The sequence below is a fragment of the Protopterus annectens genome, chromosome 13.part0 (assembly GCF_019279795.1).
Source record: "Protopterus annectens isolate FY-2018-M chromosome 13.part0, PAN1.0, whole genome shotgun sequence".
Taxonomy (NCBI): Eukaryota; Metazoa; Chordata; order Ceratodontiformes; family Protopteridae; genus Protopterus; species Protopterus annectens.
In genome coordinates, this window is record NC_056747.1 from 536212927 (window position 1) to 536226530 (window position 13604).

Sequence of the window (13604 nt, forward strand, 5' to 3'; positions counted from 1 at the left end):
TATTTGCTTGCTTGAGTGGTTTCCTGGATCCAGAGGCTGATCATATCTGATTAGACATAATAAAAGCAACATGCAGTATTAGAACAAATCAGGATCATCATCATCTTCTTTCAGCTTTTCCTGGTTAGGGGTCGCCACAGCGGATCACCTGTCTGCTCATGATTGGCAGTGGAGTTTTACGGTGTTGAGTTGCCAGCCCAGCATTCAACCTTCCACAGAAGGCACACACTCACGCCTAGGGCCAGTTTAGAGTGTCCAATCCACCTACAGCATGTCTTTGGGATATGGGAGGAAACCGGAGCACCCGGAGAAAACCCACACAACCACAGGGAGGACATGCAGACTCCGCACAGAAGACACCCCAGCCGAGGATTGAACCGGAGAACCTCTTGCTGTGAGGCGACAATGCTATCACTGCACCACCGTGGCCACCCTTAGAACAGATCAGGATCTATCATACACTATTGCAAATAATAAAATAAAGATATCAGTACAGGAAGAAAAAACTTAGAAGATATACAGATAAATATAAAGTGAAAGTAACAACACAAAAACTTTATAGAGAATTGGGAAAGAAAGCAAAAGGAATCAATACACCAAAAAAGAAGAAACAGACATATTTTGGAGAAATATCTATGAAGACCCTGTGCCTGTAGAATGTAACAAAATGCTGAATGGAAAGAAAAAAAATATAAGAAACAGTAAGAAGTTTGAATGTACAGGATATGAAATGGGATGAAGTTATGTCTAGAGAAACTGAAACATAATTAAGAAAAGTTCCTAAGTGGAACCCCTCCCCCCCGGCCCAGATGCAGTACCTAACTTCTGGCTAAAAGTATCTACATCTTTACATGAAGAGTTAGTCCTGAGTAAGTACTACTTATATGCACACCCTGAAGATACATCAACCTGGTTAACAACAGGAAAAACTATACTCCTCAAGACTGATCCTGCACGCTGTCCTAAAATCTATAGGGCAATAACTTGCCTTCCGACAATGCATGAACTATATAATGGAATTGATGCTGACAAAGTTTATTGTTATTTAGAAGAAAACACAATCATGGCAATAGAACAAAAGGGTAAGATAAGAAAGTAATAAGGAACAAAGGATCATTTGTTGTTAAATAAAGTCATAAAATAGAATTGTAAAAAGGGAGGAATCCAAGTATAGCATGGATAGATTACAAAAAAAAGCATGTGACAGCATCCCGCATTTATAGATAAAGGAATGCTTACAGATGTACGAGATTCATCCTACACTGTTTGTGTTTTTGGCTTTTCCCGGTTAGGGGTCGCCACAGCGGAACTCCGGTCTGCTAATGAATGGCAGTAGATTTTTTATGGTGCCGAGTTGCCAGCCCGACGCCCAACCTTCAACGAAGGCACGCCCATTCACGCATGTCTTTCGGAGGTCACTCGACCGCAGGAAGGACATGCAGACTCCACACAGAAGGCACTCCAGCCGTGAATCGAACAGGAGAACCTCTTGCTGTGAGACAACAACGCTACCGCTGTACCACCGCGGAGATACATCCTACACTGATTAATTATATTACAATGATCATGAAACATGGCAAACCATTTAGCAGCTAAGCCTTGATAAAAGACAAATTGTTATCCCAGGAATAAAAATTCAAAGGGGTACAATCCAGGGTGACTCTGTTAATGTTGCTCTTTTGTCTTGTCCTTAACCCATTAAGCTGTCTACTTAACAGATTAGGTTATGGTTACAATTTGGCTCCAAGACAACAGCCAAGTATAAAGACTTTTCATCATCTTTTTGTGGATGAATTAAATCTGTACAATTCATCAAATAAGGAGCTGAAGGCACAACTGGAAGTGGTCGAAACTTTCTTGCATAATATAAGAATGTCATTTGGTTTTGATAAATGTGCAAAAGCAACATTTAAAGCAGGAAAGCTGTAGCACCAAGAAAACATCAGTCTGGGACAGGAATGTGATACAAAGGAACTTGAACAGGAGGAAGTGTAGAAATATTTGGGGACTGATGAAGGATCAACAATAAAATATGAACAAATGTCAACAAAACTTAGTAAGAAATATTTAAGAAGTCTCAAATTAATACTGAAAACAGCCCTGACATTTAGGAACAAAGTCCAAACTATAACCCAATTTGTTCTTCCTGTTCTAACTTACAGTTTTTGGGTGAATGACTGACCCCAAAAGGTATTTGATCAGTTGGACAGGAAAACAAGAAAAATGCTTCATGCTTATCAAATGATATATGAAATAAATGTACAGCATGATTATATATTCCTTGTTCTAAAGGAGGTATAGGCCTCCTTGAAATTGATTACATGTACAGATCTGCAATCATAGGATTGCTTACATATCTGCTGACCCACCAGACCCACACATGGTGAAAGTTTGAAACATGAAAAGAACAACTCTAAGATGGCTTCCCTGCTTAGCAGAAGCATATTGGCATTGAGTGGGAATAAAAAAAAACAAGTACACAAAAATCAGGCAGCAACTGAATGTGCCAAAAAAACAAAAGAATATAAGGAGAAGGATCAGATGAGAAGGCAAGAAATGTGAAAAAGGCATAAATATAGTTGCAACTACAGAAAACTCCTGGAACAACCTTATGTTGATTGGGATCTGATGGGGGAATGGTTAAGGAGAGCTGAATTAAAACCAAAAGTTGAAAAGTTATATTAGAGGTCCAGGATAGTGGAGTATGTACATGTTGGTTTACAAAGTCCATTGAACATGTGGGAGAAACAGACAAAAGCAGGTTTTGTAAAGCAGAACTGGTAATAGTCACATATCTTGTTGTTCGGTGTGATGCACTAATGGCAAAAGGCCTGTATAATGAAAGGCCTAATAATGGGGCAAGACTGTTGTACTGGGGATTCTGCAAACTTTACAATACTGAAGTATCTGAGAAGCACTGGGCACATCAGCCACGAAGCATTATAGAGAATTATTAAATTTATATCACATGGGATCACCCATTCCCAACAGTTCAAAAAATAGATGTGAGAAAAACAGATATAATAGTCCATGAAAACAAGATAAAAGTAGCATTGATTATTAAAATTGGTGTACCCAGTAATTACTGTGTTCTATCTACAGAGAGGCAGAAAGTAATAAAATACCAGAATCTGCAGACAGAAATGAGAGCTATGTTCTAATAACAGTAGGAGCAATGGGTCTCATAAAAAAGTATCAGCAGTCTTATTCAGATATGCTAGTGATATACATAGCCCATATGAATTCTTGGAGTTGTCAGTAGGGTTCTGTGAAGAGCATTTTTGCCAAATATCAGAGATTGAAACAATACTTGTTTCATGAACTTTAATCATACTTTGACTTAGGAATGGGTTCCATTCTCATCATGGTATTAGAAACCCGAAAGACTTGGAGAAAAACTGAAGTGAAATGTTGCCTCATTTTCATTGTGATTTAATAGTTGTAAGAATTCCTACATAGAGGAAGTTAAGTGGACTTAGCAAATATGAAGTCTTTATAACCAAAACTGAGAAGCTGGTAGTCAGAATTAAGGCTACCCTTGCTCTGTATCCACAATGATTGAATGAATGATTGACTAAATTAATGTTTTTTAATTGTCAACCATTAGGTATGCTGGTGTGTAGACCTTTTTATACCAAACAGATGGTATCCTCAGTTTGCTCTTAAAGACAATACATCAAAACAAAAAAATACCATAATTCTTAAAACAGCAACAGTGAACAGCACATTTATTTATTTTAATTTGAAAGTGATCTGTTCCAAAAAACTCCTCTTACAAGTTACAGGTTCAAAGGTAAGTACTAGGCTAGCTGCCTTTGAGGGCCATGTTAAGCCTATCCATCTTCCCTATTTCTGCTCAAATTAACCTATACCATTGGGTTATATATTGACCTTACCCATCCCATGGTTGATAATTATATATTACCCCTTATGAATATAACTAAGTCATGCCTATTAGACAAACTGCAGACTACAATGTTCCTGGATAATAATTGCATCTTTTGATGCATGTAAAGAACTGAGGAGATTCACTGTTGTAATGTCAGTGTGTAGAGCGTGGAGATTGTAAAATGTAGAAATATGCAGCTTGTGTTCCTCTGCAGACTAATCACATTTCAATAACTTTTCATTTTATCATCACCTGGTCCCGTATTTCTTAGCAGTCACATTAAAATTAATAATATTTTCAACAACCCCTTGAATTTCTCTGTATATCACTCACCTACCATACATCTACATGTATATTTCATTTCTTCTCAGAGAACCTCTGCCTACTCATCAAAGCTGTACAAGTACAAGATAAGCAGAAATGTTATGACCACTCCCTCCCATAGATGGGGGTGTCACAGATTTTATAATTCGTATACAAAGTAAAGAATGGAAGGAACTCGGATCCACTTTTCCAAGAGAAAGTACAGGCATGACATGAGAACACAAGGCTTTAACAGCGAGATATAAAGTGGTTATCCAAAAAAATGAAGAAAAGACGGGGTGCTGCAAGCAGTAAATTATATGGATCAAGTATTCCATGGCTATGCAAAATTATTTCTTCATGCAGAGCTGAGCAGCCAAGTGCTCCAGATCATGCGGAATGCTCCGCATTCAACCATAAATGAACCTAGCGTTCCGCTGTTCCGCACTGAACAGCTTTGGCTCCGCTAAACAATTTTTGACTGGTTTGTATACTGCAATTACTGCCAATCGGCATTGCGGTATACAAACCAATCAAATAACTGTTCCACACTGAACAGCACTGAAACAGCGTGAAATACGGACTTTTTACGACTACATTATGAACTTTTCATACCTTCTCATAATGCGGTACCAGCCGTTGAAATGCATGAATGACATCTGATATCTGGATATATCATGTCAGGGCTCCAGATTTAGGTGACTCAGACACTTTTCTTCCTACTACAAACCATAATGCATACCGGTAACAGAATCACCGAAAGGATCATGATACTACATTACATTTCAGACTACACTTTAATATGCCCAGCCACATAAACGACAATGTCATAGTCACTATATGAGTTTCTGCTACTGGAGTCTGGCCAAGAAAAGCAGACAAGCCCATTTAATGCAGACACAAGTTAAACTAGGAACGCACTTCATTGTTTTTACAAGTCACTCAATTTTGGCATCATTTCAGTAATCTTACTGCTTATAGAACGAGTCATTTTATAGACATTTACTGATGGAGTCAAATGCATATATTTTAAACCTAAGCGCAAAGCAGTAGCAGAAACATACATGCACAAAAAGACAGCAATACTCACAGTACGAGCTCCCGTAAGTTGTTGCAAATAATCCTGTATGCCGCCATACCTCTCAACCACTTAGCACAATAAATCTGGACAAAGTCAATCATCATGGGGGGACAACTGCCCAAAAATAGGGACAAAATTTAAAATACTGCTCTTTTAAATTTAGAAAGTTATTAGAATAACAGGTTTTATGTTACCATACATTTCTGAAGAATATGATATCTGAAACTGACATTTCTGTCATTATCTTATTTCTTTCATCTGCCATTTGCCATAAAACTACATATTTTATGAGGAACAGACCAAAAATATGAGGCAAAAAGGTGTGTGTGTGTGTGTGTGTGTGTGTGTGTGTGTGTGTGTGTGTGTGTGTGTGTGTGTGTGTGTGTGTGTGAGAGTTTTTCTGTATCAGCGAGTCACTGTCTTTTTGCTTCTGCATCTAGTGTGTGTGTGTGTGTGTGCATGTAAATGTCTGTGTCTGCAAGAGTGTGTGTATATTATTAAATACTTACATATGGTGTGTATTTTGGTTGAAAGGTCATGACCATGGTCAAGATACAGTTTTCGCGCAGTGCGAAAATAGGGTGTTCCACATTTTGATTGTTTGTCACATATTGCTGTTGTCTGTGTTCCACATTGGCCTATTAGCAGGTTGAGACCTATGATGCAGAGGGATGTGCACACATCAAATAAACTAAAATTCTGAGTGATAGAAAGGAGACACACAAAGTGGAACAGGTATGAAAGATAAGAAAAGGAAGAAAGATAGAATATCAAATACAGTTAAAGGACAGACCACTAAGAGAGAAAATCCCAAAACACCTCAGCCGTCTACATTATCAGATTACTTACTTTTTATTTCTTGGAATTACAGAGATTACTTCTGTGTCTCTGCTGGACAGTGGCACAGGAAAATAACTTTCTTGGGTGGCGTAAGCTATGGAACCTTGCTGGCTAGGCTTATGTAGGCCCTTGGGCCGATAGCCCAGTACCTACCTATGAACCTATTATGTGAATTGAAAATATATTAAACTGCAGAATGTCTTACCTTTAGAATAAAAACAATTTTTAAAAACATTTGTTTTCAGCAGATTCCTACAAAATTAAAATAAGTACAACAAAAGGGATATTTCATATTTAGACAAACTGTGACATTCAAGATTTATGTAATGTCTATTTTAGAAGAAAAAGTCACAGATGTTGTGAAAGGAAATGGATTTTCTAGATTTTTGCAAACTGTATATACTTCTTGTTGCGGTCCAAGGCCTTGCTGATGACATCAGATTTTGTGGAAGTCATTTTACTAGGATGATATATGGAAAAATGAATTTAATTTGTTACCTGTCACTACAGGAAGTGGATCATTTCCCATCATGCATTGCTTTAGGTCCTGGTATAGCCCTTTTTCTTTTGCTTGCTCCAACATTGTTTTACTCCCATCTATCCCATGAATAATTCCAAATCCATATTTATTTAGCTGGAAAAACAAGTAGCAAAAGATAAATAGGGTCACTGCAGTTACCTAACTAAAATAATATAAGTAATAATGAAAAGATTTCAAAAAATAAGTATGAAATATAGCAAAATATTTACCTTGTAAAATGCTACACATCTGCATTACAGTTATGCACATTAGCATAAGGAACTGAGCAATATATATTCTCTGACAGGTTGCTTGAGTTTCATGTATCTGCCTGCATTAAAATCTCATTTTGGAATTTATGACCCCCAGCATCAGTACCATCTGTCCCTAAACCTAGACATAACCCTAACAAAGAGCCATGCTCATAGCAAAAAAACTACAGTACAATTTGAAATTGTGTGCACCATACTGCAGTATAGAGTAAAGGTATTCAAGGAAGCTACCTCACAGCCACATGTAAAATTACACATATAAAGTCATAAAAATATCTACAAACAACAAAAGAAAAAGTGTACTTCAATGACTTCAAGTGAGCATCAGTTTCACAGACTTTATTTCAGACTGCTTTGTAATTATGGCCGAAATTATTACCTTAAAAGTAAAAAAAAAATGGCAATAGGCACGTAGCAACGCACAAAATTCATTTAGTTGGTAGTACATTTCCATTCATGTCAAACTTTGTTATACCAACCAGCATTGTTATAGTAGAATAAAGCTCTAAACATGACCCAGGTGATCCAAGCTTGATTAGCTGTTCAGACACCTGTTGAAGGTGCAACCGGGCAGGAGAGGTAGGACATGGTTTAGTCCTACTTTCCTTAATTCATGAGTGTAGGTGGTACGCATGCTCAGAGCAGATGCTACAATTAAAGGTGAAGTCCATAAACTGCATGTAGGTGTTTGTGTATAAAAACGGTGGGGGCTGCCTGACCACATCACATGCAGACAAGTGGATGTGCATCACTAAGGCTCACCTTAATGAGCATGTGTAATGAGGATTAGTGCTTGGATCATCATCTGCCTGTCCAGTATCTACCAGAGCCAGCTGCACTAAAGACAGCCAATACCAAGACACACCACTACACTCCCTGGTCACTGGGGGTGCAGCTCAGTCACCTAGAATATAACTCCACCTGGTGAGATAACCAGGACTTGTCCATGATATAGGGCACTGTAGAATGCCTGGGGTTTCATCAGGGTGTGAGCTCCTGCCTGCATAGAGCCAGAGCTGGGACTTGTCCTCATTGGTGCCAAGCAATGGAGGAGCTATGGGCTGAGGGTCACTGGTGGCTCGACCCATAGGCAGATCACAATGACAAACAGAAGAAGGTCAAGGCTGTGGCCAGTGATGTTACTGCACTGACAATGCATTCTTCAGACATATTCCTTATAAGTAACATGTACCATGTTTTCTGGTCTGATTATGTATGTGTATAAGAGAAGCAAAAAGGTCTACTTTTGGAATGCCCCACGTCTGAGTGATTTTTCTGAAAATGGATATTTTGACATCCACTTGTACGAGTCTGTTGCAGACCTGCTGAGGTGGTCAACATGGGTGCTGTTTTTTACTGGCAGGTAATATGTCATTAAATGCAAACCCATCTCTTGTGCTGCCTCCTATGTTTTCATGGCTAAGTTACAGAATAGGTAATGGGTACCCACCCTTGCCTGTTTATGTACGACATCACTGTGATGTCTGTCTTCAGTAGCTAGGGAGGGGAGAAGGGGCAACTGTCCTGGGGCAAAGTGTTAGGGGGTGATCACTGTATAGTGCTCCTGGCTTTGAAATCTGATTTGGTCTAAACTGTAGCAACTGCTTGTTACAGTTAAAAAAAAAATGTCTATAGAAAGTCTCTCTCATTTTATGAAGGACCTCTCAAAGTAAAAGCCTCAGTTGGCAAGGCAGCGTCAGCATTTCATCTGACTCGTAGTTGGCATTTTGGCCAACATTTATCAGCTCACTTTCATCAGACTTATAGGAAACAGAAGACTCCTGATGTAAAAGGTGTCTTCATTTTTGTATAGTTTCTTTAGCAGGAGTCCTGCCAGGCCCAGCTGTCTGTATCTCAAAAAAATCCATAAGATCCTCAGCTAACCTGACCTCATCTTGTGGGTAGGGATGGAGACCCAAAAGGCCTAGGCTGGGACAACCTACTAGCAGCATTTTTGTGCTTGTTCTTGGGTCTGGTGTTGGGTATGGCATTGGCTGTCTTGAGGCCAAGCCATGGACAGTTGGATGCAGCTGGTACCTGGTCCGCTGAAGGCTCCTTTCTTGTGAAATGGAGAAAACCATCCTCCCTCTTGGTAGACCTAGTGCAGGTGCTGAAAGTCAATGTGCAGTGACTCTTGACCAAACCAACATTCTAAGAACTTCGGCCCATGCAGACGTCAAGGGGGACAGTGGCATGGTGGACTCTGCAATGGTATCTTCAGAGGTCTCAGCCACACCATCATCAGAGGAGACTGCAAATAAATCTCTCCCCCTTCAACAAAAATGAGTCAGAGAGGACAATCTGATACCAATATGTTGTTGTACGGCACCCTGACCACATTCACTGTATGGTACACTGACCACCTTCAGACATTTCTCCTTTCTTTTATTAGGGAGTCCTGATTCAGCAGGACTGGTGAACAGAATGATGAGTGAGGCACAGACACAGTCTTAACTATTCTAAAAATGTCTCTAGTGACACAGCATTGTATCCAAGGGTGCTAAAACTGAAATAAGCACTAAGCACACTGGGGACAGTTCGGCACACTGGGGCCAGCAGAATAAAATTTCCCACATTCTAAGCAAACATTAATCTTAGCAATGGGCATCTAACAAGAAATACAGAAGAAAGTATGACCCTAGCCCTGAGTAGCATCCTGCCATCACCCAGAATGATACCACAGTTTTTGTTGTTCTTGTTGTTGTGTCTTTTGGCTTTTCCTGGTTAGGGGTCGCCACAGCGGAACTCCGGTCCGCTAATGATTGGCAGTAGATTTTTGCGTGCCGAGTTACCGGCCCTGATGCACAACCTTCAACGAAGGTACGCCCATTCACGCATGTCTCTACACAGAAGACACTCTAGCTGAGAATCAAACCGGACAGCGTCTTACTGTAAGGCGACAACGCTACCGCAGCACCACCACCGCAGTTAGAATGATACCACAGTACAAGGACAAAATGATTGACTTCAACAATTGGCTAAGCTTCTGGTGTCATTCTAAGGGGATCCAGTATCTGTCTGCCTGGGATGACATGATCAACAGCCCACGATGCTTTGCCAGAGATGGCCTGCACCTGTCACCCTTGGTAGTCCGGATACTGGCTAAGGCTCTAGCCACCCCTATAGTGCCTTTTTTAGGCAAGGTTCAAATGACAAATTCACCACAGTAACAGGTGCAAGCAAGGTAAATCTGAGGGTAATGCTACTCAGTGCTAGAAGTCTAAACCTCAAAATGCACTCACTCGAGGCACTCCTTAAAATGGAGAACATCAACATCTGTGCTGTAACAGAGACCTGGTTCAAGGCTCCAGAGAGCACCTCTGCATTACCAGGCTATAATTCATACCACACCTTTCGGCCACCTAACCTGGACCGAAACCCTAAAGCCAGAGGCGTGTCCATATTCATTTGTAAAAGGTAGATCACATCTCCTAAACCTGATAGATTTCTTTAAAGTGGTCACCAAAGCCATAGATGAAGGTAAGGTGGTTCACACAGCCTATCTAGATCTCGCCAAGGCTTTCAACACCATCCCCCACTCTGGAATTATAGACAAACTCACTAAACTAGGTATAAATCCCTATGTCACAAGATGGGTTGCCAACTGGCTCAATGACAGAACCCACACTGTGAAAGTAGCAGACTCCAAATCCGACTTCAGACCAGTGACAAGTGGAGTACCACAAGGTTCAGTCCTGGGTCCTCTCCTGTTTGGTATCTACTTCTCTGAAATACAGGCTAACACAAAAGGTCTTTGGCTAATGAAGTTCATAGATGACTGCAAACTAGGAGCCATAATCGAAACTCATAAAGATGTGGACATCCTCCAAAAGGGCCTCACTGAGACAGATGCCTGGTGTCAAAGCCATGGCCTCAGGCTCAATGTCAAAAGTGCATTGCCATCCCTTTTGGTAAAAACTCTGTACCCATGAACTACCACATAGGCGGTAGTCTACTTAACACCGAAAGTGTGATAAGAGACCTTGGGACACAGGCTGACAGTAGTCTCTCCTTTGATAATCACATTGCCACAGCAGTCAGGAAATCTTTCTACGTGGCACACCTCATCACAAAAGGTTTCTCATCCACGAAAAAAGAGGTAATTGTTCCCCTCTACTCATCACTCATTAGACCCATTATAGAGTACAGCACCCCTTTTGGTATGTACCTCACAAGACATCTACAACAACTGGAAAGGCCGCAGAAATACCTCACAAAGAGGATTACCGGCCTCAAACAGATGCACTACACAGACTGTCTCAAAAAACTCCACTTTACTCCGTCGCATATTGCCTACTCAGAGGCGATCTCTGCCCAACATAAAAAGCTATTTCAAACCCAGAGCTGTTGGACATGCTCCACTTAAAGAAATCCCAATCCCAGTGTGTGAACCTATATATACTTAGATAGTGAATATATATGGGCAGATATAACAATGTACTTTTTCAACTTGTTAACAGTTAAATGTTCTTAGCAATGATATTAAACACACTGAGTACACTTGTTGGAACAGAACTGACTAAATAATATAGCCAAGGTAAAATTATATTCATCCTTGACCTATGAAACAGATTGACTATGTTTGGAGAGAAGGAATTAGTAAACAGTATTCCGAGGATGGAAGGATGGAGGGATAAGTCCAGCCTGGGGTAGTACAGGATCAGAGTGAAGTCTTATTTAGTTAGTATTTTAGTAGCAGTTTGAAGTTGCAGAGTTTACAAGTAGATCTAATTTGCAGGGGGATAGAATTCCATTTCTTAGCAACAAAGTAGAAGTAAAGACTTTGACCAGAGGAGTTGTGGGGTTTATATCTGCTGAGAAGTCAATGTTCATTAGATCATAGTCTGTTAAGGTGGTAGGAACAGAGAATAGGAACAAAAGCAGTGCAGTTGTTGGCTTTGTCAATAATGTTGCGTCTAATTTAAGTGATGAGGGAGTTTGAGCCAATCTAAAGCCTTGAGCGCAATACACTGGTAGATGGAGTGGTATTTGGTAGTGGCAAATTGTGCAACCGTGCTATAACATGTCTCCAGCTTATGTTTAACTGTAGCCTGAAGGTTGGTTAGGATGGGTGCACAGTGTAAGAGTGATAGAAGGTAGGTTGGTAGTGGCAAGAGTGGCTTTGGTGTTGTTACTAAGAAATTGCTTATGCCTCTGGAGCATTTCTAATTTTTGGCGAGTCTTTTTTATGTTATTTTGAAAGTGCAGATCAAATTTAAAGTTATCAACTATAATCACTCCAAGAAGTTTTGTATGGGAGAATACTTCAATTTCAGTCTTACTTAGTGAAAAGATTTTGACATTTGCTTTTTCAAGGTGTGATTTTAGGGGAAAAAATAGCCATAACTTTGTTTTGTTATGGCTGAGTAGCAGCTGAGCATGATGCAGACATTTGTCAAGTAAGAAAAAAGCTTTGTGTATAACTGTCCGTTCCAAATACTTAAACCTTGCCTGTGATATAAGCAGGACCTGCTGGAGACACAGGTATATTCCAGAGACTACCCAGTCTCTGCAACAGCCTCCCCATCCATGTGAAGCAGAGTTCTTCCCTAACCCAATTCAAGCGTAAAGTGGACAACTGGATGAGGAACAGCAAATTCATCCCTGGCTTGGTAACTATATCTCTAATGGACACAGGCAACTTGTAAATGTTTCCGCTCCCAGGCTCCTGCTTATAAATGTTTTATCTCCGAGATCCCCGCTTACACTTATCAAGGGTACTAGAACTTGTCAGAGATTTGGGATACATGGCTAGGCTTAAAAAAGCCCTTGGGGTCGTTACCCTAGTAAGCACCTATGAACCTGTATGGAGGAGCTTCGTTAGGTTATTAGATGCACAAGTAAGTATAGAATCATCACCATATAGTACAAGAGAGGCTGAGCCTACAGAGGTATAAAAGTCATTGGAAAAGATATTAAAGAAGAGGAGACCAAGAGGAGAGCCTTGGGGTACACCAGTGCAGACTTGCAGGTGGGGGGTTGACTCTTCTGCCTTTTCACAATCTGGAACTTGAAGGGGATAGTCCAAGTTGAGACAGTCTGTATATAAGTTTAGGGTGCAAAACTGTATTGTGGGCTTTAGACAGATCAAGCAATAGGGAGGAAGCAAGGTTGCCTGCGTTCCTGCATTTGTTTGTGGTGTCAGTGAATGATAGGAGGGCAGTAGTTATACTGCATGCTGGACAGAAGCCATCCTGAATGGATGTTAAAAGCTGTTCTTTTAGGAGATAGTCAAGGAGTTGCTTATGAACATTTCTTTCAAAAAATTCTGACAGAGGTGATAATAATGCAATAGACCTAAAGATACAGATATCAGCAGAGATGCCATCTTTATGAAGAGGGATAATATAGGATTTTTTCCACAGTGATGTCATATAGGATTCAGCTATTAATCCAATGATAAGGATGGAGACTGGGTATATTATGGTATCAGCAGCTGTTTTCTCATACTCAGGTAGGAGGTTGTTAGCTGCAGTGGAGCAAGGTTTGAGGTATTTTTAAAACTACTGTAGATACAAGTCCTGTGTGGAAGTTGTTATTGGTACTGGATATAGACAGCAAATTAGGTTCATGTGAGGATGTTGGGGGAGATAAAGAAGTGGTAGTTTGCACGATGTATGGAGAATGTTGGTTTTGGCCTAACCTGTTGATCACAGAAATACTTGGAATGGATGTTATTGTGTGGGTGGAAGAAGCACT

General features: G+C 40.2%; 1 protein-coding gene across 1 annotated transcript in view; it reads right to left on the reverse strand.

Moving 5' to 3' along the window:
* LOC122787451 (methyltransferase-like protein 27) overlaps positions 1–13604 on the reverse strand; it is a 106927-nt gene that overhangs the window by 76332 nt on the left and 16991 nt on the right. The window contains exon 3 of the mRNA XM_044054167.1: positions 6612–6747. Within this exon, the coding sequence (XP_043910102.1) occupies positions 6612–6747 (136 nt within the window). The remainder of the gene's footprint in view (positions 1–6611; positions 6748–13604) is intronic.